The 27974-nt window shown below is 37.5% G+C and overlaps 1 protein-coding gene across 2 annotated transcripts in view; it reads right to left on the bottom strand.

Moving 5' to 3' along the window:
- Positions 1-27974, bottom strand: part of KCNIP4 (potassium voltage-gated channel interacting protein 4) — a 1134443-nt gene that overhangs the window by 894790 nt on the left and 211679 nt on the right. Inside the window, exon 1 of one of the 2 annotated variants that reach the window (XM_013978556.2) lies at positions 388-521. The exons of the other annotated variant lie outside the window; for it this stretch is intronic. Within the exon in view, the coding sequence (XP_013834010.1) occupies positions 388-475 (88 nt within the window). The 5' untranslated portion in view covers positions 476-521. Of the gene's footprint in view, positions 1-387; positions 522-27974 lie in introns of those variants that run through there. 2 annotated transcript variants of the gene reach the window in all.

The following is a 27974-nucleotide window of genomic DNA, read 5'->3' on the forward strand; positions in this document are numbered from 1 at the left end:
AATTTCTAAATACCTGCAGGAAGAAGAGCTTTGTGATTTTCCAGCAAACTGCAGCAGGCAGGAGAGAGGAAAAAACCCCTCACACGACCATGCATTTAAAAAAAAAATCTTTCTACTCTGCAGATACCGCTTCCTTAGACTGAGGCACATTCAACAGCAACACTGCCAAAAAGACATAAAAGATACATCCACAGAATCCAGTTCTATCCCCAAATTAGAGCTGCACTGCACACATTTTTAGAAACGTGAATCTCAGCAAACACTCACAACTGTATTTTATTGACAACATGAAAAATAAACACAACACAGAAATAGTGAGTCTTCCCTATTCCATTTCAACTTTGGCACCACGCTCCACCAGCCTCTATTAAAAAAAATAGTCATTACCTGTATGAAGAGAACCTGTTAACAGTCTGAGGAGGTACTGGGCAAATTTCAATATTTCACGTTTACACCGTTTTCTACAGCCACTCATCTTAAGCAACAAGGTATTCCTCTGAGGAGAGCCAGAAGTCTTTGCCAATATTAAAAAAAAAAAAAAAAAAAAAAAAGACAGTCTCTGAGGGGAAACTTCTGTCTCAGTTTATGTCACAGGCTGCCTTACAACTCCTGTGGAATTAGCTGTTACTGCCTGAATCAGAAATTCCTTTAAAGAGAAACCAGATACAGAGAGAAGAGGCACAGGGTGGTAAGAAAGGGCTGCTTCTCTGTGTGGTCACCAAGTCCTTCTGTGGCAACCGATAGGCTGCTGGTTCACACTTGTAGTAACCCACTGTGGCTCAGCTCAGCACCCCCTCTCCAGGAGCGACCGCAACCTCACAGACCATTCAGAGGGAGGCGGGGCCTGCGATGCCAGCTCATCAATGAATCAGCATGTAAGCAGGTGAGGGGACAGAGGACAGGTCACTGGGGCTGAAGCCCTTTGGAGAGCCATAAAAGGAGCCTGCTAATGCAATCAGGTCTGCCGGGGAGGGATTTCAGGGTCCAAAATAATCTCCCCCCCAGCCCCCCACCCAAAAGGCAAGAGGGAAAGCATGCTATTCAAGGTCAGACAGAAGACAATTCCCTAAAACAGTGTTAGTCAGATTCAGAAAGCCTAGATGGGGAAAAGGCTCTTTTGAGAAGCTGACCCTGATTCTCAACAGAGTTGAAGATTTACCACCAAATAAGAGACAACACTCTTTAGTCACAGATCATATATTCTGCTTCATGGGCACAGAGGTGGAAAATAAGCTGTTACCTAAATTTGGCTGTGTTTTTTTGCACTGCCCAGGCTCAGGGATTTGGAAAGAAGGCAAAAAAAAAAAAAAAAAAAAAAAAAAAAAATCATTGTCTCCTTTAAAATACAGTCGCCTGGAAACCACAACTCTTAAGCCCCTCTACTTTGCCTCCAGGCAACAGAGCTCCAAAGGCTAACTGACTGCATTATCCTAAGAGAAAGACTGCCTCAGTTTCTTCATATTTCTAAAAGGCAAAATGTGACTTGCTAGCTCCTTACCAGCTGACTCATTTTAATAGTGAAAAATTACAAGAGTTTGCAATATTCACAAGTACTTTTCTATTACAGACAGTGTTAGAGTGATAGGCAGTTGCTATGAAACCTAGAAAACTAGAGGCTTGCCTTCTCTGAAGGTGCAGTTTTTTGGTCTTTGGTGGTTTTTGGTTTGTTTGCTTGTTTTATTCTTGAGTACCTCGGGCAGTTTTTGGAACTCGTCTACATTCTAATTCATACCCCAGAGCATTTATTTATTTATTTTTGCTTGTTTTGTGTATATGTATACATGTTATCTCCTTGAGATTTAGTGTATATGGATGTCTCTCCTCCATACTTTAAATAACTAGATAGGTCTTTTTGTTTTCCTGACTGTTGTTCTGGCTGTTCTGACAATTCTAGGTAGAACTAATATTTACCAACAATACTATACATGAAATGATGTTCTTTGACAATAAAGAAAGAAGCACTCTTGGAATCACAGACATAAACCGATTTAGCAGTAACTCACTCTCTTCTATAATTCTCTCGCATTCCCTCAGACTCAAAGGTATATAATCATCCGAGTGGAATATTGAAGTAAGCTTTCCAGGAACTTTCAGAAATTTAGCATCTGAGATTAAAAGCAGGTTGATACACAAAGGTTAGCAATATGCTCTCTTAAAGTTTTTTCTCACATGCATTTGCCATGAGTAATGGTATCCCTAAGTGTGAAATAGGTAGAAGAAATATGCTAGCATAGTTCTATAGTCAGGACTAATCATTTGAAAGCCCCACTTTCTTATCTGTAAAATGGGTAGCAGGACCTTTTGTTTGTTGGAAAGAGAAATAAGTTATTGTATAGGTGACATTAAGCACAGCACTTCTACTCACTTATGCAGAAATTAAACACTGAGCACTTGTCATGTTCCATGCCTGGTTCTAGGTGCTGGACATGTGACAGTAAGAAAGGCAAAAGCCTCTGCATTCACAGAACTTATACCTTAGGTTAGAAAACAATAAACTGATGAAGACTAAATAAGAAAATATCACACATAGGAGTTCCTGTAGTGGCACAGTGGAAATAAATCTAAGAACCATGAGGTTCAATCCCTGGCCTCGTTCAGTGGGTTAAGGATCTAGCACTGCTGTGAGCTGTGGTGTAAGTTGCAGATGTGGCTCAGATCTGGCATTGCTGTGGCTCTGGTATAGGCCAGCAGCAATAGCTCCAATTAGACCCCTAGCCTGGGAACCTCCATATGCTGCGGGTGTGGCCCTAAAAAGACAAAAGACAAAAAAATAAAACATCACATATAAACAAATGCTATGAAGACTATTGAAACCAGATTAACAGAACAGAAAATAAGTAAATTGAATGGTCAATGAAAAAATTTCTTAGAAAAGAGTTAATCTGGGATACCAATTATAGAGGAGAAGTCAGCCATCACCCATGAGATACTGAGGCGAAAAGTATGCCAAAGAAATGAAAAGCTTGTGACAACACCCAACCTGGAAAAGAGCTTGGCATCCTCAGGGAACAGAAAGAAGAGTATGGCTACTGAAGCACACAGAGTCAGGAGAGACTCATAGGAGACGATTTCATAGAGGAAGATGGAGGCTATGAGCCAGAGCCTACAATGTGCAGGGCCTTAGGAGTCAGGGTAAGGAATTTAGTTTTAGTCTGTGTGTGCTGGAAAGTCACTCCAGCAGATAGGAAGATTATACGGTCTGTCTTCTATGTAAAAGATGAATTGTAGGGGAGCAAGAATGGAAGAATGAATAACTACAAGGAGTACCACAGTGGTCTAGAAGGGAAATGGCCTGGAGTAGAAACGAGAGGTGGTTGATTTCTTGATCCATTCTGAAACAGAAGGAGTAGGATTTGGGAATGAGGGCAAGAGAAGAATTAAGGATGACTTAGTTTGGGGCTTGAACAAGTAGATAGGTAAGTATAATGAACTGATAAAACAGAAATACTGTGGGTAGTCTATGGGAGTTAATAAAGTCAAAAGTTCTACTTTGGACATAGGAGCGCTGAGATATTTTTAATACATTCAAAATTTAAGATATATTTTCATTAACCCATTTACTTAAAAATACTTATTTAAAAGGAAGATATCACTACCAAATCTGCCAAAGGATTATAGGAAAATACCATGTATAACTCTATAGACATAAATTTGACAATGTCAAGGATGTCAAAGGATAATAGGAAAATACCATGTATAACTCTATAGACATAAATTTGACAATTTAGATGAAATGCACAAATTTTTAGAAAAAAAAATCTATCAGACATGAAATAGATAACTTAAACAGCCCTGTAATTGTTAAGTAAATTAAATTTAAAATTTAAAAATTCCCCCAAAAAGAAATCTTCAGGCCACATGGTTTCATTAGAGAATTCTATCAAATATGTAAAGAAGAATTAACACCAATTCTTCATAATATCTGCAAGAAAATAGAAAGGAGGTAACATTTCCTAACTCATTTCATGAACCCTGTATTATCCTAATAAAGACAATACCCCCAAAAAAAGGAAACTACAAATATCTCTCATTAATACAGACTCCAAAACCCTTAATAAACATTAACAAAATAATTCAGTAATATATAAAAAGAATTATCTCCCACAACCAAGTGGGGTTCAGCCCAAGGCTCTAAGTTTGCAAGGCTGATTTGATGTGGAAAAACCAATCAATGTAATCTACCATATTAAGAAGCTAAAGAAGGGAGTTCCCGTCGTGGCGCAGTGGTTAACGAATCCGACTAGGAACCATGAAGTTGCGGGTTTGGTCCCTGCCCTTGCTCAGTGGGTTAATGATCCGGCGTTGCCATGAGCTGTGGTGTAGGTTGCAGACGCGGCTCGGATCCCGCGTTGCTGTGGCTCTGGTGTAGGCCGGTGGCTACAGCTCCGATTGGACCCCTAGCCTGGGAACCTCCATATGCCGCGGGAGCGGCCCAAGAAATAGCAACAAAAACAACAACAACAAAAACAACAAAAAAAAGACAAAAAAAAAAAAAAAAGAAGCTAAAGAAAATTAATCCTATGATCACATCTATCAATTCAGAAAAAATATATGACAAAATTAACATTCATTCATAGTAAAAAGAAAAAATTCTTGGTGAAATAGGGATAGAGGGCAACTTTCTCAACTTGATAAAGCATATCTACAGAAACCTACTGGTAACATTATACTTAACAGTAAGAGACTAAATGGTTTTACTCTCAAGATCAGGAACAAGGCAAGAATGTCTACTTTGACCAACATTATTCAACAGTGTTGGAAGTTCTACCAGTGCAATAAGGTAAGAAAAGGAAATTTAAGACATACAGACTAAAAAAATAAAATTATCCTATTTGAGGATGACATGATACTCTATGCAGAATTACAAAATTCTTTTTAAAAACTCCTGGAGTTAATAGTGAGTTCATCAAGGTCACGGAATACTAGCTGAGCATTAATTATACTACTGAGAAGTCTATTGTATTAGCAATAAACGTGAACACTGAAAACTAAAACAAATCATTTATAATTGCTCAAAAAACAAATGCTTAGGTTTAAATCTAACAAAACATGCATGAAATTTGTATACTTAAGATTACAAAACCTCTGATGAAGGAAATAAAAGATTTAAATAAATGGAGAGACACTGTGTTCAGATATTAGAAGATTTAACACAGTAATTCTTTCCAAATCGAAATACAGGTTTAATATAATTCCAATCAAAATCTGAGCAAGATTATTTCTTAATATAGAAAAGGTTATATGGATTATATGGAGAGACAAAGGAAATAGCTGAAATATCTTTTAAAAGAAGATTAAGTCTTGAAATAACTCTATCTGATTCAAGAGCTACGTAACTTCAGTAATTAGAATTGTGGTATTGGGAGCTTCTTTTGTGATGTAGTGTTTAAGGACCCAGTATTGTCTCTATGGTAGCATATATACAAGCCTTGGCCTGGTGCACTGGGTTAAGGATCTGGCGTTGCTGCATCTGTGGCATAGGTTATAGCTGAGGCTCTTATCTGATCTCTGGCCTGGGAACTTCCGCATGCCATGTGTGCAGCTAAAAAAAAAAAAAAAAAAAAAAGATTGTAGTATTGGTAGAGAGATGGGCACATAGTTCAATGGAACAGAATAGAAAACCTAGAAATAGATCCACACAACTATCCACAACATATATATATATATATATATTTTATGGCTGTACCTGTGGCAAATGGAAGTTTGAGGGCCAAGGATTGAATCCCAGCCACAGCTGTGACCTAACTCCACAGCTATGGCAACACTAGATCCTTTAAATCACTGCTCCAAGCCAGAGATCAAACCCAAACCTCTGCAGCAACCCAAGCCAATACAGTCAGACACTTAACTCACTATTCTAATCTACAACAAATTGATTTTATTTTAATGAATTGTTTTTGATGAAGACATCAAGAGAAATTCAAAGGAAAAAGAGCCTTTCAACAGGTGGTTCTGGGGCAATTAGCATCCATTGGCAAAAACTGAACCTTGCATAAAATCTCACATCTTATATAAATATTAGCTCACAGTGGATCGTGGAATTAAATGTAAAACTATACAACTTTAAGAAAAATATACAATCTCTACAGTTTAGGGCTAGGCAAAGATTTTTTTAGATTTGACACCAAAATCATTCTTTATAAAAGAGAAATTGCTAAGTTGGATATCCTCTAATTTAAAAACTCTCACTCAGGAGTTCCCGTCGTGGCGCAGTGGTTAATGAATCCGACTAGGAACCATGAGGTTGCGGGTTTGGTCCCTGCCCTTGCTCAGTGGGTTAACGATCCGGCGTTGCCGTGAGCTGTGGTGTAGGTTGCAGATGTGGCTCGGATCCCGCGTTGCTATGGCTCTGGCATAGGCTGGTGGCTACAGCTCCGATTCGACCTCTAGCCTGGGAACCTCCATATGCCGTGGGAGCGGCCCAAGAAATAGCGAAAAGACAAAAAAAAAAAAAAAAAAAAAAAAAACAAAAACACCTCTCACTCAGACCCTATTACTTGAAAAAACACACTCTGGAGTGGGATAAAGTATTTCTAACTACACATCTGACAAAGGACTGGTATCTAGAATCTGTAAGGAACTTATAAAACTCAACAGTAAAAAACACACAACCCAATTAGAATATGAACTAATTAAATGAACATATCTCACCAAAATAAGATATACAGATAGCAACAAACCACATAGCAAGATATTTGATACCATTATTCATTATTGATACGCAAAATAAAACTACAGTGAGGTATCATTATACAAATAACCTGAATGGCTAAAATGAAAAACTAGTGATAAGACAAAAGGCTGGTGAGGATGCAGAGAAACCGGACCATTCATACATTGCTGATGGGACTGTAAAATGGTACAGCCATTCTGAAAAACAATATGGTAGTTTTCTCTAAAAAAAAGAAAATTAACATATAACAACTATTTAACCTAGCAATTGCACTCCCAAGCATTTGTTCTAAAGAAATGAAAATACATGTTCAGACAAAAATCTTTATATAAATGCTTTCAACGTGTTTGCCTAGAAGAGCCCCAAACTGGAAACAACCTGGATGTTCTCCAAGAAGTGAATGGATAACAGACAGTGATACACCCCTACCAGCAAGAAAAAATGAATGAAACATTGATATCCACAGCCTGGATGAATCGCAAGGGGATTATGCTGGGTGAAAAAAGCCAAACTAAAACGGTTATATACTTAGTATGATAATCTCTAGCTTCATTTGTGTTGCTACAAATGGCATTATTTCATTCTTTTTTATGGCTGAGCAATACTCCATGGCATATATGTACCATATCTTCTTTATCCATTCCTCCATAAGTGGGCATTTATGTTGCTTCTATCTCTTGGCTATTGCAAATAGTGCTGCAATGAACATTGGGGTGCATGTATCTTTTTGGATTATGGTTTTCTCTTGATATATGCCCAGGAGTATACTAAGACAGAGAAAGATAAGTATCATATGATCTCACTCATAAGTGGAATCTAATAAAAAAATGATACAAAAAAACTTGTTTACAAACAGAAACAGACTCACAGATTTGAAAATCAAATTTATGGTTAACAAAGGGGAAAGGTGGAGGAGAAAAAGATAAATTAGGAGTTACGGATTCACATATACACACTACTATATATAAAATAGATAACAAACACAAGCCTACTGTATAGCACATGGATATCTACTCGATATTCTGTAATAACCTATATGGGAAATGAATGTATGTTTATGTATAACTGTATATGGTAACTGATTCACTTTGCTGTACACCTAAAACTAATACAATATTATAAAGCAACTATATTCCAATACAATTTAAAAAAAAGAAAAGAAAAAGCACAGATAAATAAAATGGTTATATACTGCATGACTGCATTTATGTAACATTCTTGAAATGACAAAATTGTAAAAATGGGCAACAGATTAGTAAATATCAAAGATTAGGAATGGGGAAGGGCCAGAGGGAGGTGAATGTAGTCATAAAAGTGCAACGTGATAGATCCTTATGATGATGGAAATGTCCTCAACTGACATTGACTGTATCAATGTCAATATCCCAGTGGTGATATTCTACTAGAGTTTTGTAAGATGTTACCATTGGGGGAAACTAAATACTTTACCATAGATATCTTTGTATCATTTCTTATGATTGCCTGTGAATTTATAATTACCAAAATAAAAAGTTCACTTAAAATGGAATGAAAAATGTAAATACGTTTTTAGCACCGACTAAGCATTACCTTTTCAGGTTCTGACTACATACAAGTGAACCAAATGGATAAAACCAGTGACTTGTGGAACTTACATTACAGTGGGAAGAAAAGACAATAGGATGGGACAAAGAGAATTGAGTATGCTGAGTGGAGGGAGAGTAGGGTGGTGCAATAAAAAGGAGGTGATCAGAAAGGTGAGATGATATTTGAGCAAAGATTTGAAGCGGGTGCAAGAGTGAACCATGTGGATACCTAGAGGACCCATACAGGTACCTTCTCTGTATATGCATCTTTTTGTGGCCTCTGGACAGCCAGTCAATAACTCTACAAACCATTCTGTTGGGGAACTTTCTTGATATCATCCATTAAGGCTCATTTTTAATGTTAAAGCCCAGAGCACCCACCTGACTATTTTCTTCTAGGAAAAGTGACTATTCATCACCAATTTTGTTAGTGAACCCACTGCCTGTGTCTATTTACTGCGGGAGGTGTGCAGGGAAAATATTGTGGCTTAATGCTATCCTCCGGAACATACGAGACATCATTAGGAAAATAAATATAAAATGTCATAGAGAATTAGGGAAGAAAAAAAGAAAAATGCCCTTAATTATCAGCTAATTTGGATTAATACAACCATTACCTCCCATAATATCAATAATCAAGGCGGCATGTTCAAAAATAATAAATGTCCTTAACATTTCAGAAGTGCCACTGTCATTCACAGAGAAATGTGAGTGAACTTCACAACTCAAGAAGGCTCAAGGGTTTTCTAGATGAACAAACTAGTTAGCCTTTTAGCACATATGATACAGAGGCTAAAGTTTCTTGCAGTACAGTCACAGCTAAATTTACTTTAAAGGCAAACTGAAATATCACGTAGTAAAAACCAAAGGTCACATGATACGGGATGATTTCACAAGCAACCACTGGTCTTGTTAAGTAAGTTACAGGGGAATGTGAACATGCAGGCTCATTTCAACATGTATTTTTCCTAATTATATTTTGAAATTTTATTTACTTTTCTGACCAGCTTTTCTTGAGAAGTCTAAGTTAAGGTTAAAGCTAGGCTTAAATACACTTGGGTCACCCACATTGCTCCTTAGCATGGAAAAATTAACATGACTGATTAAGGGAAAACGGCTGGCTTCCCTTCAAGGAAGAAAGAACTCAATGATTCCAGAGAAGCCCTTTTGTGACAATGGAGTTTTCCCCCAAATGGTTCTCTTCTCAATACATTTTGGTGTATTCAATGTGTCTCAGTGGGAATAGACATTGTTATGCTTTTCAAATTGTCACAAATTGCAAAATTAAACATGTGCAGCTTAAAAATAGCTCACCATGGGGCTGCAGAGAGAAGCAGAGCAGAGCCTTGCGGCAAAGTCACAGGTTTTGAAAGTGGGTCTTGATAAAATATCAGACTAGCTAGTTGTCCATTAGACAGGACTGACCCAATGCCAGGTCTATTATTATGCCAGAAATATCACTAATGCCTACTTTGATGAATTAAGAACATACCAACACAGTAATAAGTCCTATATCAACTTGGGAAACAGCTTTGAGAATACAGAGCAAATAAAAATTAAACCTACTGGCATGAGAAGCCCCCATTTCATGTGCCTAGGTCTAAATCAACCAAAACCCCATCTAATTACTATTCTAGGCAGTACCTAGATAATACAGTAATTCATTAAATTATTCATAACTTACTGTCATACAATGAGACTAAAACTCTTGATAGGTATGAGAATTCTGTATCACATTGGTATAAAGGAGGCAAGATAATACAAATATTTACATTCAAATATATCCCTAGAAATATGTATTTAATGTAAATTATGGGATTTTTGAAAACTCAGAGGGCTCAAATTCTAACTTTTTTTTTTTTTTGTCTTTTTGCCTTTTCTGGGGCCACTCCTATGGCATATGGAGGTTCCCAGGCTAGGGGTCTAATCAGAGCTACAGCTGCTGGCCTACACCAGAGCCACAGCAACATGGGATCTGAGCTGTTTCTGTGACCTACACCACAGTTCATGGCCACGTCAGATCCTTAACCCACTGGGCAAAGCCAGGAATCGAACCTACAACCTCATGGTTCCTAATCAGATTCATTATCCACTGAGCCACGATGGGAACTCCAAATTCTAACTTTTATTTTTTGTTTGCTTGTTCTGTTTTCAAGAAGAGCCATAGCTTTTCATACTTGAGAATTCAGAGGTAAGTAAAAATTGTTTACGACACAATTTAGGGATGCAGTCCCTTGCAGCTATGTCAGCAAGAGCTGAATGAATACTCCCTCAATGGGACTCTGCTCACAAGGACCTTTTCTAAAAGCCTCATTATTATTGTTATGGGAGCTGGGAACAGATGTGTTTTGCTGATGGAGAGTCCTGAAAGTAAGAATCAGATGCATGTGTTGTACTTAAAGAAAATAAAAACACATTGAAGAGTCCTGATAAAGAGAGAGATGGCTGAGCCTGTGGGCATAGAAATGGGTTTCTGTAACAGCATGAAGAACTTAGAGAGGAGACTGAGGTGCCAGCGGAAGGAAAGTTGCCTTCTCCCCAGTCACAGATTTACTCATAGATTATAAAGAGAGGGCCCAATGTGTCTGAAAGCCCATTCTTCCACAAAATTAGGCTGAAAACTGTGAGCAGAAAAAATTTATATTAGCTTATTTTCTTTCTTTTTCTTTTTATAGCTGTCCCTGAAGCATATGGAGGTTCCCAGGCTAGGGGTCCAAACGCACCTGCAGCAATGCTAGATCTGAGCCACAGCAATGCCAGATCTTAGCCACATCTGCTAGTTATGCCACAGCTTGCAGTAATGCCAGATCCTTAATCCACTGAGTGAGGCCCAGGGATTGAACCCTCATCCTCACATACACTACGTCAGGTTCTTAACCCACTGAGCCACCACAAGAACTCCAGCTTATTTTCTTTGTGCTAGATTTTTTTCTCCCACTTTCTAATGGGCCATAGAAGACAGTAAAGAACTAGATTCTAATTTGTCCGTAGAATTGAATATCAAGTTATTTACCTTTACTCAAGCTAATTTTACTATTATGCAGTGTTGCAAACACCTGCCCAAAAAAATGCATGTGATTATTAAGAATATAAAAACAATATCCTACAAGTGTATAGCAATTTTAAAGTGTTCATTTAGAAATATTTTAACCTTAATTAGAGTAATACTTTATTGAGATCCATACTCCTCCCCAGTTTTTCTCAAAGTATAGCCTTTGGCCTATTTTTATCAGAACTACCTGGAATGCATATGTAAAACACAGACCTTGTTTGGTCCCCACCTTCAACACAGAGTCACAGAATCCTTGGGTTTGGGGCAGGAATCTTTTAAATTTAGTATCTCCTGAGTTCACATAAACACAAAACTTTGCTAATCAAAGCAACCTAAGCTAACTTCCACCTTGGAATGCAAATTCAAAGAAAAGTCAAGAGCAACCTGAAGATGATAAAATTGTGATTCTATGGATGTTTCAATAATCCACCAGATATTTCAGCCTAAAGCCACTCGCAAATGTTGAGAGGCTGGGATATTGTCTTGGTAATGCAACCGCTGTCTTGCATTTCAAAACAAATCACAAGTGAGTGAAAGAAGCTTCAATTTCACTTGTATCAAAGGCAATCAACAGGCTGATTTAAAACAAGCAGGTTGCTCCTTTGGCTTCAGGAAAATCTTCAACCACAAGCTGTCCTATTCTTTATAAAACTTATGTGTGTAAAGCTATTATATTATATATAATAAATTCAATAAATTCAAATGCATCTATTTGAAAAAAACCTAATGGACACATACATGCCTGGTGTTACATTTTATTAGAAAGACCAATGTACTTAAAAACAATTAGGCTATATAGATGATTTGAACTAGGATCCAGCATGCTAATTCTCTTCCCTCCCACTATAATGTTTTTTTCTTTTTTTAAGATTTAGTCTTTTCTTTTTTCAATTATCATGCGTTATATACAATTTAGTTAATGTAATTATAAGTAAGCTAAGCTAGACGAACAGCTGTTTTTGTTTCATAAGAAAGAAGCATAGGACTTTCTGCCTCATTCTCTTGTGAGGTGAGATCTCAGAAAAGACAATTTTGAGCCTGAGGTAACTAAGTAAAAGGCAGTTTATATACATATATATACATATATGTATTGTACATGTAAACAAAGTATATACAAAACAAACTGAAAGGAGTAATAAATGCATTGGCCTACCCCTAATCCCAGCTAACACATATAAATGATGAGTTGACTGAGGAAAAAAAAAATTTTATTGAGTTTCTACTACTTACCAGGCAGAGGTCAATAATGAATTCTCAGATAATATTAAGATACATGCTGGGCATTTAAAATGCTAACTAACAGTCAGAAGAAAGGTCAAGGTTTAAGGTCACATGTACAAGTCAACCATGCAGAAGTTAGTTAAAGCTGGCAATGGATGGAACTCCTGAAGGAGACAGAGGTGACCTATAAGGCTGCTGTCACTTTGTCTCAGTTATAAATGGCTTTGCCCTATTTCTCAAACTTCCTTACACTGTTTATCAAAAAAAAAAAAACCAAACAGTTTTTTAAAGAGAAGATAAAAATTATAAAAAATTGTAGAGCTTAAAAAAAAAGCAAGAAGACAAAGAGCTAGTCTAAAGATTATGAGAAATGAGTGATATTAAAACTGAAATGTTCTCGATTTGTTTAACAAAAAGGCATTTTCTCACTAATGTAAACAGCTGGAAATATTAAATGCAGTGGCACTAGATAATCACTGAAACATACTTACTCATTACTATACCTGTTTATGATCCTCTGTTTCAAAGTTCCATTGATGCTTTTCTAACTATACTACTCCCATAGGCCAAATGCCTAAAACCAGCACAGATTCTCATCCTGCAGCCAATAATGACCTCCATCATATTATGATAATCACTGGAGCTGCCAGCATCTGCAACTTCCAGATAAAATTGATAGGCAAGCACACACAGGCACCCTGTTATGGAAGATGAAGCAATATACTAACCATACAACACAACTGCTGCCATTCTCCCCAAATTATCTATCCTTATTTTGACTCACATAAAGCAAAATATTAGATTATGCTTCAAAATAAAGACTTCTTTTGGACTTTGTTTCCCAATTCTAAATTCACTTTTGACTAGCCGAAGGAAAAGAATGCTTCAGATTCCCTGGTGCCTCTTGAATGTCCTTGAGAGTGCTCCAAAGATTCATTCACCAAACGGCAGTCTGAGGACGATCACACTGCACACACGCCCCTGGAACTTGCTGCCATAGCCCCTTCTTATCAGAGCAGCATGATTAAATATTCAGGATCCTGCCACGGTGCTGCAGAGCAAAGTTAACACAGGGCTCTGACCTTCTCCAGGAAAATCAGTCAGGGAACAAATGCATGACAATGGGTGACACTGTGTGCTGTAACCGAAAACCACCTAATGCACTTTTCATGTTATACACTCTCCCGTATGGTAAATGCACTATTAAACTCTCACAGCAGTAGTCACACTAAAAGCCTTTTTAATGCATGCTGCAAATTCATAGTCAGACCCATCCATAGCTGACCCTCTGCTCCACATAAAACTTCACAGCTCATGTGGCAGGAGTGGGAGGCTGTGCGATGAACAGTGGATGGGGAGTCAGGCTGGCACTCTGGATCTCTCAAAGCCCAGAGTTGAGCAGGTTGCTTCAGGTCTCAATGTCCTTATCTGTTAAATGACGGCACTGAATTAAGTGACCTCCCGTATTTTTTTCCAACTTAAAAAAAAAAAAATGTCGACCCAAGGAGCTCTAAATATATTTTTTCAATAGCCACATGATGCACCATAATATAGATGTAATTCAGTCCATTCACCATACCTCTACTGACAGATCTTCAGGATTTTAAATTGTCCTACAATGCTATCACAAACGATACTATAATAAATGACCCAATAAACACATACTGCTATAGGTCTGGACCCTATAAATACATTCTTACAATGTGGAGCCTTTATTGCTATAGGTTTATGCCATTTACTTAGATGCATGCCTACTACATATTAAGTGAGAAGACATGTGTGTATCTCCCTTGTAAAGAATGGCAACCCACTTCAGGTTGAGAGAACAGATGACATAAGAAAAAGGAGACAGCCACAAAACTGATGTTCTCATGACATGGTGCTAACATTTAAAATATAAAATATATATACATGTATGAAAGACTTTAATATTCATCTATGAGAAAGACACATAGATTAGAAGAAAACATTAATTTCATTAAACGATAGGAAATATAGGCAATTTTTACTTAAATCCCTTCTGCTATTTTTATATTGTTTTTGTAAAAAAATAACAAAGATGAAAGAGAAAATAATGAGTCTGCAATATGAACTTTCTTTAGAGGTTATATGTTTGCAAGGTACCAACAATATCAATTTATTGAACGTTGTTTATGGGCAGGGCACCAAGGTGATAATTTTTGTTTACTTATCCAATCTTCACAAGAAACTTTTGAGGCAGGTCTTTCTATCTCCTACCCACCAAAAGGTTGGAGGAACTGAGGCTGAGAAATATTAACTAACTCTCCTAAACTGGTTGTGTATCATACCCTAAATATGTTCTACAATTTGTCTGACCCTCAAATCCATTCTTGGAAGCACTGTGCAACATCAACACCCACCTCTCTGTCTCCTGTGAAGCCTGCAAGACCCACATAAGTGGCCCCTTCGGGTTAGAGCCATAACAATGAGTCCTTCTTTAGCATTGGCCATCTGGGGCCTGGACAGGGATGGAAAGAGAGAAGAAGAAAAGGAAGGAAGATGGGACAGAGACTAACAGAGCCATACACAAGGATGGAGAAGAGAAAGGGAGGAGGGACAGCAGAAGGAGGGAAGAAAAGGAGATGGGAGGGGAGGGAAGGAGGGACGAAGCAAAGAAGGGAGAGAAAGAGACGAGAGGTTATGACTTGGTAGCTTCTGGCACAGTGATATGCAGGTTTCTGATACACTCCTCTCCCAAACCACTCAGTCCCTTTACTCAGCACATTTTCTCTGAGATAAAAGAGAAGCTTTTGAGGACATTTTGATGCATAGCTTTTAAAATTACCTATGAATGACACATAAAGATTACCTATGACTGATATAGTAACTTTTAATCATCCGCTTTTTAAAAGCATTATATTTTGTAGTATCAAGTTACTATACAGCAATATTTTTGCTGCTTCTTTATCTGTTGCCAAAATTATTTATTTGGTACAGAATGGATGAAAGGACAGCATTCTTCTTAGTGAACTGGAACAAAATCCCTTCTATTCCATTTTTGTTCTTTTGTCTTCATACAACTTTAGATGGTGTGTCATCACCATTTCTGCTACAAGATAAATTATTTTCAATTCAGTTTAATAAATGTGAATTGGGGCTATGGCTTTCCTTATATCAAGCCCAAGATATAGATGAATTATATTGCTCTAGAAATTGTATAGAACTACAAATGTCAGGAGTGAGGCGCATTCATCAAAATAGGACTAACTGGAGAAAGTTATTTTGTAAAAAGTAGTTTGCCTTTCCCTTGAAAAGATCTACAGTTTTCATCATACGTTTTTTAAATATTTTTTTTGTGCTTCTGGTGCCATCATCAAATACTTCACTTGACTCTTGCATTATTCATTCACACATTCATTCAAACATTTATCAAGGAAGGAACTACAAAATCAGGTTACTTTGATACAGCTCTGATTTCTTTAAGATCAGTACGAAAGTGGAGACATCTGGGATTCTGCTAACTGGAGGGAATGAATGTGGAGAATTTATTAATAAGCCTTCTCTGTAATGATCACAATTTTATGGGGAGCAATCAAGAATAAGTCAAATCACTACTGGTCAGCTTTGATGGTCAGACAGAAGTCTAGAGAAGCCCAGCTCTACTAGCCAAAGTAGCACAGTCCACATTCAGAGGCAATATGGACTAGTCTTAGGTTTCTGACAAAAGACAGAAACTTCTGTTTCCTTGAAAACATACAGTAGTTATTGTTAGGTACATGATTGGAGCTTAATTATAAGACGGTCTGGTAAATATACCCCAACAAGCATATCAATTGGCATCACATCCTCCATCTCCCAGTCTGATTAACCCATTCGAAATCCCTTATCGCTGATGCTGGTCCTGACACATCCCTTCTTCCTAAAGTGGCTTGTTGATGGGAGTAAAGGGCTGTGACCAGATACTCTGTCACTCAGTGACTACAGTCATCCCTCCTTCTCAGATAACTGACTATTAAGAGCTCAGAATAAGTCAGTTGAGAAATATCTTCTAAAACATCATTTCTCTCCAAACCCAGGTAAAGGTGGTAAAGCAAGGTTTTATGCTGGATCAGTTTGCCTATTATCCTTCCAAAGGTAAAACTACCACACTGGAGTTACTGAGTTTATGTCACCCTGCACTCTTTTTTTTAAGTTTTATTGAAGTATACTTGATTTACCAAGTTGTGATAATTTCTGCTGTACAACAAAGTGATTCAGTTATATACACATACATCTATTCTTTTTTAGATTCTTTTCCCATACAGATTATTACAGAATGTTAGGTAGAGTTCCCCGTGCTATACAGCAGTGCCTTGTTGGCCAATTATCCCATATGCCACAATGTGCATATGACAATCCCAAACCCCAGTCCATCCCTCCCCTAACCTGTCCCCTTTGGTGACCATAAGTTTATTTTCAAAGTCTATGACTCTGTTTCTATTCTTCAAATAAGTTCATTTGTATCTTTTATTTATTTATTTTTTTAGATTCAAGTTTTAGGTATCAAGGATTCAAAGGAAGCCTGTAGAGCCTACCTTCTCAGTTTTCCTGAGCCAGTGTTTTTCAAACTTGACACTATTTGGGGTTAGATAATTTTTGTTGGGGACTTCACGGTGCATTGTAGGATATTAGCAGCATCCCTGGCTGTACTAAATGTCAGAGGTACTTCTCCAGTTGTGACAACCAAAAGTGTCTCCAGACATTTCCTAGTATCTCCTAGGGGAAACATCACTCCACACTGAGGACTGCTGCTTTATGACTTACTTGATTAATGAGATCTCTGTGGATTCTGGCTTAGAGCCCTAGTGACTCAGATTTTACATGAAATTTTGACAAAATTAATTACATAATTTACTATATATTGACTAAATAAGTCCCTGGAATCTCATAGGTTATACGTAGTATGTGAAAGACACTGAGCATTATAAGGAGCTCTAGAAAATCTGAGCATTTATCTTTGCAAGAATTAACCTATTCCAGAACCAATGGAACTTGTTTTCTGATTTCAAGACCCTTGATCACTGTTCACTTACATTAGTCCCCTATTTCTGCTTATAGTTCCTTCTTTAATATAGTTCTCAGTTCAAGTTCTGCTTTATATTCTCAATCTAGGTGATCAATTTGTTCTTTGTCTTATAACATATCACTAACATTACTTGGGATCAGTTCAGGTTGTCTGCTAGTCCTGGCATCTTCTTGCCTTTCATCCCCCTGAATCTGCCCACACTGCAGCGTGATAGAGACACCCAGAACACAAAGCAGTAAGAGACAGCAGTTTGCCCATCTGCAAAAACCAAGCACATATCCTCAGAAAGACTGCTGCAGACTTCATACCTTTTGAAAATATCACCTTATCACAAAGATTATGGCTAGAATATTTGTAGAAATGATTTTGAGCCTTTAGTAAAGGCATAGGGTTACTCTACTTGAGAAAAGAGGAAAGTAGGTATTGTGCTTAGCGTCATCTCAGCTGGTTAATAGAAAAGTTATTACACATGAAGGGAGCTTAGATTATCTGAAAAATGTGCTTATTTAAGACACTACCTTCCCCAAACAGCATATTCATTAACCTACTTGGATTTATATCTATTTTAGGTTGAATCATATAAAATAGCTATTTTTTTTTTACTGGCAAATATTGACAGCTACATTTTCAAACCACATAATACTATGAAGTTCCTAAACACATGAAAATATTAACTATAAAATAAGAGGACTATCTTCAAAAACAAGCATATCTAAAATTTTATAGAAGTAATCTGTTTCTATTTTGCTAGTATTTGATAAGTTCTTCTTTTGAACATGGATATTCTCATGATCACAGGAGCCCAAGAACATTAACTCTAAATGATAAACTAAAATAGTATGAGGAATCACTCTACAAGACAAGACAACCAAGGGATAAATAAAACTAACTGATATTTTTAAAGGGCAAACCTATTAGCAATGAACCCCTCCGGATCCTCAAACATGTCGTTTGCCAAGGCTAGTGCATTTTAATTTTAGATGTCAGAATCTGTACTTTTCAGATTCCACTGTATTGCAACATAAGCGATGCCCACTGAATTTGTCATTTTCAAGATGACAGCATTCAGATATAAGAAGTTAAACAAAACATGCTGAAGATACATATTAAGTTTCACAACACAATTGGTATCCTAATAAGTTATCAATAAAGAAGTGTTTTTTTTTTGTTTTGTTTTGTTTTGTAGTGAAACCCTCATAGTCACTAAATACTGATGGTACCTAATGTTGGAAATCAATAAGAGATACACATCTTTAATACATGAGATGGAATATAAGAGAGAAAATCAGAGAGGAGAAGGAAAGGAAACAGAGGGAAACCTAATTATATGAGATACCCAGGAACTCTGAAATGATCTCCATTCATCTCAGAGGAACATAAAGAAATATAAGGGAGTCGATTTAAATTTATTATCTGCCTGCTGCTGCTTCAGCTGCTGCTAACAGATGCTCCACAGAGAACCTATGGGGAGAAAAGCTTATACATTTGCCTTGTATGAATCTGGAATGATGGTGTTGAGAATGCATGTAAATGTGAAACCGTGCTACTTCATCAGGGCCAGATTTTGTGTTACCAGCTCAATGGAGCCAGTAGAGCAAAAGTTCAACAAACATTTGTTGAATACATAGATGAATGTGACTTTTCCTAAGCCATCTAGAAATCCTTAGAGCAAGAGAAGCTAGCACTGGACCATGACCTCTTATCAACTCTGGAAAAAGGAAACTTTTGTAAGAGATCAAAGAAGAAACAACAGTGGGAGGGCCAGTTACTTGAGAGCTCTTTCTACATCCATTAACACCAGCATATCCAGCAACTGGTGATGAGAGTTGGCTTCTAATCTTCAGTGTTCCATTTACTCACAACTCTCTTTTTCATGCTCAAGAAATGTGCATTGGGCCAGGTGTATGGAATATCACATAAAGTATTTCTGTAGTACATACAATGCATATTTCCAAAATGTTTTCATGTAGGATATAGGTAAAATAAAAGGATTAAGAGAACAAAAGATAAGATTCAAACTTCCAAAGACAAATAGAGCCTCACAGCTGATAAATATCAAGAACATTTAATCAGACTCTATCCTCTGATTTTCACATCCAAATGCTTATTGGTTCCTTCCTTCCTTTCTTTTTGTCCTTTCCAACCTCCCCTCCCTCCCTTGTTTCTCTTTTTTCTTACTTTTTTTTTTTTCCAGAATCTCTCCAAGATGAAGATTACCAGGCTATTCTCACAGATTTAAATTATCAGGTTTCATAGTAAAAGGGAATGACTCAAAGCTGTTATGTAAATTCAGAGACATAATTCAGTGTTTCCTTAAACTGCTCAGTGAGCTAACTCCAATGTTTATGTACAAAATCCTTTTTTAGTGAAGGTACTATAGTGTAATGATTTAAAGTATGGATGCCTAGATTTGCATTTTATCTCTCTCTATATGAACATATGCATCACTGGCCAGGTCACTTAACTTCTCTGCACCAAAAGATAAGGTACAATTATTTCTGCATTTAGGGGAACAATGGTGATTGATATTTTCTTCCTTGTGTTTTTCATTTCTCAGTTTTCTAGGATTCCAACAATGACTACATCTTTAAAAAGAAAGAAACTCTATTGATAAGCCATCAAGTAAAAAGGAAGCTTTCCACTAGGTACCACCTTTGGTGACACACTTTACAAAGTTCAGTGTCAGTTACAATCAATATAATTTGCACACTTTAATGAGTTAAAGAATAAACCAGCCACTCAATTTTTGAAAATAATTTCAGGGGGCAAGTACATATTAGAGTTGGAATTCTTGATCAACTGACAAAAAGTATCACATAAAAATTCACCCACCTTGTCATTATTAAACACTTTTTGGTTTGCATCATTAGGATGGTAAGTTCAAGCCTCCAGATATGACTTTAATACATTCAAAACCACTTTTTTCTGACATACTGATAAAGTCCAGCTGCAAACTCAGCACTTGTTATTCACATGGTCTACAGATTCTTTCCTTCTTCCATAATAATAAACCCACATAAAGTCATACTCATGACCATATTAAAGTTAATTTCCTCCAAATTACACATCATATTCATAAGATGTGACTTTGCATTTAGACAGTGCTTATCTTTTAAGATGCTCAAAGCACTGCCTGTGTGTTTTATTTATGCGACTACATCACTGGGGTAAAGAGAGATAGATTATTTTATTTTCAAGGTATCCATTTTCTGATTTGCTCTAAAACTTTAGAGTTCTTAAGATCATATTCAGTCAAATTACTATTCCATTGAGCTCATTATTCAGTCTTTCACCAGAAAACAAGAGATATTTTATGAATAGCCGTGCATTTTTTCATTCTATTGCTAGGTAGGTGCTGAAAAAGCTGTAAAAATAAAGCTAAACCAGCTCTGAATATATGGCTTTCATAACCCAGTTGAGAAGAGAGATCTGAAGACCACCTCATTGCATCACAGGCGATGCATCCAAGTTTGCGGCAGATAAGGTGGGAGGGGGGAGGAAGGAACACGTGTTCAGGGCCGTGTTACTAAAGGGAGTTTGTGATGAATTTTAGGAAAGGAGTAGGGTATTTTTGCAGGTGGTTAAAAGAGAAAGCAATGAAACTCCATATTCTGAGGAGCGAAAGAGCAGCAACCTCAACACACAGGGACAGGAGTGGAGAAGGGAGAAAACTGAGTGACAAGTATTCCCTTGATGCCAAAAGTGCTCTTGTTTTTAATTAGTTCATACAAATTTAATTCCGCATACCATTTGGGCAACCACCAGAGTTTTCAATTGAGAAAACAGAAATCACAAGTTGGTTCAAATTATAAGAGCAAATTTGGCAAGATGGCATGGCTGCTCTCCTGCTGTCTCCCTGACTCTAGAGAGAACCAGTGGATTTCTGGTTCTCTTGTCACAGCCCCTTGCCCCCTCCCCTGGCAACATAACCTACTATATCTATGTGAAGTCTGGGGAAAATGTGTTACTGTTGCCATTTGACTGTGCATATTGCATTGTGCTATCTCCACATCTTAATGGAGATATTTTTGTGCCACTTGATGATTAAACATAATTTTAATTACTGTCACTGTATTTACATCTGCAGTCAGTATGTCTAATGTTGAAAAGAAGAGGCCCTCAAAGCATTCCCAGCATTAGCAATGTGGAAGAGAAGTTACTTCTGCAGACAAAAAAGAAGCTCCACAAGGCTCATTACTATCCATATATGTATGTATGTATGTATGTATGTATGTATGTATGTATGTATCGATCCACTCACCTAACTACTTCCTTACCTACAAATTTATTTTATATATATATTTCTTATATCAAAGGTAAACAATATAGAAAGATCTAATGGGTCCTCTGCTCCCTCAGTCCCATTTATTTTCCATGGCACATGATTTCGCATAGATGGTATAAGTTCTTCAGTCATGTTGACTCAGGACCCACTACTAATTGCAAAGCAAACAGCAAAACTAGAAAGCAAACAATTAAAAAAAATTTTTTTTCTGTGCTGCTAAAATTCATACATTTCCCAAGTTCCCAAATTCCTTAGGCAAGGTCTGTAGGACTCAAATTAGGGAACAAGGGTTTCTGGAAAAGGTTACAGTAATGATCATTGCTGCTTCTCCTTTTCTGTGTAGTAATCTCACACCTGACAAGTTAAGTCCATGGATGATTAAATTCAGTGTGAGCCTTTCATCTGTATATTCATGCATCATCTCTTTCCAGTAATGCATAACCCACCTGAAATGCTGTGGAGAAGAAATGTTGAGGTTGGCCTAGCTGATGGAGTAGCATGTTGGGAGACGGAGGAGGGGAGGCTAGAAAAACAAAGAACTCATAACACATGGACAGTTTCATGTCCTACAGTTCAATCATACATGGTTAGGAAATTTACACACATAAACTACTCTTCAAGGTAAGTGTAGGGTTTTCCTCCTAATTCTCCCATCATTTTTTTTTCTTTTTTTTCTTTTTAGGGCCACACCCACAGCATACAGAAGTTCCCAGGCCAGGGGTCCGATCCGAGCCACAGCTGCCAGCCTACACCACAGCCACACAGGATCTGCACTGCATCTGTAACCTACACCACAGCTCATGGCAACGCCGGATCCTTAACCCACTGAGTGATGCCAGGGATCGAACCTACATCCTCATGTGTCTCTGTTGGGTTTGTTAACCGCTGAGCTGTGAAGGGAACTTCCTCTCCTATCACTTTTGATGTAGAAGATTCCCCAAGGAAATTACTGGGTTGTGGTTCTTTTGATAGAAATGAGTCTAGACTACGAAAAACAGTTTCCCTTGAATTTACCTTTTCAGAATCTTTTCTCTGTGACCATTTTAGGGCCTCAATGTGCCAGGATCATATTATGATCTTTAGGAAAGGAATCAAGGGCATTGTTCAATCAGTTTTATATGCAGGTCTTACAATGGAAGGGCCAGAATAATGGTGTAACTTGCATAGGATCCAGGGCAGATCATCAGGATTGGTAAAGGTCTTCTGGGTCAGAAAGAAGACTCAAAGGAGGTCCTGAATTGGGACGGAATGGAAATAAAGGATGGTAAATGATTCTGAAGATTCAGGATCTGTGCAGCTTTTGTCTTTGATGAGACATACCTGAGCCAGGTAGTTGCAAACATCCTATCACAGAGCCCAGGTAGTTGCAAACATCCACCCAGTAAGTGGTTCCTGAAAACCCAGTGAGATGTAGAAATATGAAAATGGGCTTCAGACTCATGGAAGCCATAGGGTGAATTCTAGCTTTCTCACATACAAGTGACCGTAAGAACATTTCCATGGCCTTTCTCAGTCTAGAGACCACTATATGACCCTGAGCTGTTGTGAAACAAGCTATACACAATGCACGTGAGATATGTGGTTCATGGTGGACATTCAACATATGTGAATTAGCATTACCTAAACAGTATGTAAGAATTTAGGAGACGTGACTACAAAATGAAGTGCCGAGTTTCTGCATATAGCTTGTGGGACAACTCATCACTTTATACCCTGTCCCCTATGTAAACTCTGTGAGGCCATCGTACGTCTTCAGTTATTTTCAACGTTTCAGAATTCCAGGAAAAAATACTGTGTTTTCTTCTGTTGGCCTAAAAATTCCTATTAAATTATTAGCTTCAGCAGGCAGGTTTATGTTCAGTTAGTAAGTGTATGTACCTTCCACATGTCTTTTCACAGTATTTTTATTCCAGAGTGAAGAGAGACTGGCAATGTCACGGTAGCCATTAAATAGCTGCTGATCAGTGACGAATAAGTGACATGTAAGAGATCCGAGGAGTGTGCAGTGTAGCCTCCTATGCAAGAGATCTCAGAATTTAAGTGGCATGCAGACTACTCCATAACCAGAAGCCAGAGGAAGAACTTCATATTTCTGGCCGGATACTTTTTTCTCACTTGAGCTTCCTCTTCTCGGTCCTCACGCCTTCCTTTGTGGATCTGCTTTGCAAACATTTTAGCATCGTAGAAGTTCCTCTGAGAGGTCCAAATACTCCAATCTGTATTTACTCCACCGGATTCAGCCTCCAAACCTGCTAAATCTTGGATATTATTGGTTTGACACCTGTGCCTTCACCACACCATGATTCCTAATATTATTTTTAGAAATTGCAGGTGTATTTTAAGTCAGTAAGTCTCCATCAAAACACAGATACCCAAATCAGACATCTTAGTAAATATTTCAAAACTCTAGAGAAAAGCTCCAGCTCTCTCTCTCTCTTTTTTTTTTTCCTTAGATTCCCTGTCACAACATTCATACCATTTATGAATAATAATCTGGAAGTGGTGTTTTGGAGTATGGCTGAAAAATTAGATGTTCAGATTCAGCCTTAGAAGTCATCCATAAAACACTCAGTGTAAAAAAGGTAAGAGAAAACATCAGCCACAAAACTGGCAAAATTAAAACAGCAATTCCAATGGACCATTTGAAGAGACGGGAGACATTCAAAGACAGAGGTGCTGTCTCTGACCCGTCTCACGCTGGCTGCATGATAGACCCAAGCATTCCACCTACTGACAAATGTGGAGCTTTACCACTCTGGACCAAGGTCCAGGAATCTTTGCATCACCAGAAGTACATAGATTATATGTACAGCCAAAACAAATGAGCTTATCATTTTGATATTTTATCTCACCTTCTCTATAAGTGAAAGTAGAGGACACCCAAAGAACATTCTTTTGCAACAGCACTCTTCTTCATAAGGGTCTTTCTTTCCCTTAAAATTGTTCAATATTCATCATTAAATTCTGACAAAGATTGTGTTTTTTCCACCTTGTGGATTTCTACTTATTAGCAAAGCACCTGACATATAGAAGGCACATAATAAATTATATGAAATTAATTTCCTAATTAATTAACTAGAGATCTTCTTTGCTAACAGGGAGATTGTACTTTACACAGAAGAAAATAAATTCTAGTTTGAACATTTCTACAAATAATGAAACAAAAGGAAATCTAGCACTGATTCATCCTGCTTTGGCAATATGCTTTTTCTTAACCCAGAGTGAACAAGTGCTTTATATAGGTTAACAATACACAAATGGAAATAGTTTGATTCCTATCAAGTTCATTTGCATAAAATCTGCAAACCATACAGTATCTTTGGATAACAAGGTTATTGCTTCACAACTTCCTTAATTTTGATGCTTAAAAGCCAAGCAGCTAGGACATCATTATACCATTAGCCTGGAGACATTTACTCTCCTTTTAGACTCCTCATGGATAAATGATATGAAGGCACTACTGAAATGACCTGCTTCTGTGGCAAGCAATGAAGCAGTTGTTCCCTCAACAGCCAGCTTCATCAGCCTTTACACTGTCTCAAAGAAGCATGTCTTATGCTTACTAATAAACTGTATTTTAAGGAGCTAAAGTAACCAGCATATGAAACACCAAATGTGGAAGTGTCTAGGCATAATGATGACTTTCATGTAGCAGAAGAGGTTGAGCAATATTTTTGCCTGCCTATGGAATGGCCTAGAGCCCAAGTGAGGAAACTCATCCTAAGACAGGAATTCAGAAACTAGGAATGATGCATCCAAACGACCCTGGGGAAAATTGACATTTAATACCAGTGCCTAGACCTTAAGATTAGATTACATGTCCCTGATACAGGCACTTGGAGTCCTTTATGCTTTCACAAATAAATCACTTATCACACTATATTGTGAATGTTTGTTCAGTTGGTCTTCCTCTTCCCTAAATGCTTGCACACCACTGTCCATTTGGTGGCAAACACAGTGATGGGCAAAAATGTAGATAATCAATCAATGAGATAATCAATCCTAGTTTTGTTAATCATATATGAGAACACTGCTTTTAAATTCCAGATTCTCTTCTGCAAAGTTTGAGTAAGTGCATTCCTTCATTATATAGTAGTAAAATCGAATTTCCTCAAGCCACAATACTGATCTGTCTAGGGAAGAAGGAGCTATATGTTGTGCTCAGTGCTACCTAGTGCCAAGGATAGGGTAGGCTGCCATCTGTTATTTCTTAAATTTGTTGTTGGTCAACATTCTAAAACTGGAGCACAGAAAATGAATCACATGCTACATCAAAAATGCCAATGGCAGCCTAAACCAAAGCCCCATCCTAAACCTAACCAGTAATGAGCCAAGGCACTTCCCTCACATGTTTTTACTTCTTGCCTATGATGCTACACTTCTGGTTTTGCTCCTATTCAATGGCCACACCTTCTCAGTCTCACACTGCTCTTTCAAGGCTCAGTTTCAGACTTCCTCTCTTCAATCTACACTCACGCTCCTGGTAGGTTCAACCCAGGCAATGTTGATAACTTCCAAATATAAATCCTGAGGCTGAGTGTTGAGATTCATATATGAGCATGGCTAATTTTATGTATAACCAATGGCCATCTCAAAAGTAAGTAAAACCAAACTCCAAATCTTCTCTTGGCTCAAAGCTGTTCCAATAGAGTCTTTCTCATCTCTGTAAATGACAACATCACTTTTCTGTGTGCTCAAGTTAAAACAAAACCAATCCATTTTCCTCCCATTCTATATCTAATCATTTAGCAAATGATACCAAGTCAATGTTCAGTACTGAAGACCTTCCTACCACTTGGTCCAAACTGCCAAGATTTTTCCCTATTTATTGAAATACCTTCTTAATTGATGTTTCTGCATCTGCCCTTAACACCTACAGTTTATTCTTAACCTACCCGCCACAGTGGTCCTTTGAACACAAACTCCATTCATGCCACACACTTCTGCTCAAGTCTCTCCAATGAATAACCATCCCATTCAGAGTACAGGCAACATCCTTACACTACCCACACCATTTGTCTCCAACTCCTTTCTGACTGCATCTCAGTGGCACCTCGCTCATTCTGGTTCACACAGAGGTGATGCTCCTTAAAAAAAAAAAAAAGACTAACATGCCTTGCCTCAAGGATTTTGACCTTGTTGTTCCCTCTCTCTGGAAATCCTTCTTAAGGCCTGTCTAGATCTTATTGATCTCTACTTAAGAATTAATTTTTCAATAAGGCTTTCCCAGACCATCCTATTAAAATTAAAATTCCTTACACTCCTTATGCCCTTTATTTGCTTTATTTTATTCCATGGTTTATTGCAATATGAAAATGGGCATGGGTGTGTACACACACACACATTCACACACACACACACACACAGACTTTTGGATCTTGCATTTATTTATTTTTTATCTGCGCTCCCCTCTAGGACCTAAATGCCATGAATGCACAGACTTATCTCTGTTCTTACAGGCATATCTTGAGCACCCTGGACGGTAGCTGATTCATATGAGCCCCTCAATAAATACTTTTTAAATAAATAAACAACTGTAGATCTGTATCTGGATAGGAATTATTGGGGTCTTGGTTGTCTTTTCCTTAGTCATATACTTTTGAACAATGATATCCTAATACATACACAATCTTTTTATTTTATTATTAGAGACACTTTTGGATTTAATTTGCCAGGCTTAACCTACATTAGAAAGGAACAGGGAATACACCAGTGACTACTTAGAAGAGATGCTGCTGTAAATCTTTTGATCCCAGTATTAACCTAGGGAATACAATTTGTTAGAAGTACAGAGTTATTCCACTGGCAATCCTTACGGGCAAAGTGCAAAACTTCGTGATAAGAGTTTCACCATGCCCGCTCACATTAATGCAGATGAAAGGTTTTTGTTATGTTCTATGAAGCCACAAAACAGCTTTATGTAAATAACTTAATAAATTAATTTACTTTAATAAATGAATTAAATAAGCTGCTGTGACTGAAGATAAGCAACGGAGGGGTTTTTAAAGCAGAAGCATGGCTGTGGCTCATTCCACTGAAAATTGCCTGCAAGTCTACGGAGAAATTGGAAGGCTTTGCAAATTTTGATCTTAACCAAAAACCTATTTTAAATGACAGTAGTTTTATTTATACATGAAATATGTATTCACACA

The sequence above is a fragment of the Sus scrofa genome, chromosome 8, assembly GCF_000003025.6.
Source record: "Sus scrofa isolate TJ Tabasco breed Duroc chromosome 8, Sscrofa11.1, whole genome shotgun sequence".
Classification (NCBI taxonomy): Eukaryota; Metazoa; Chordata; class Mammalia; order Artiodactyla; family Suidae; genus Sus; species Sus scrofa.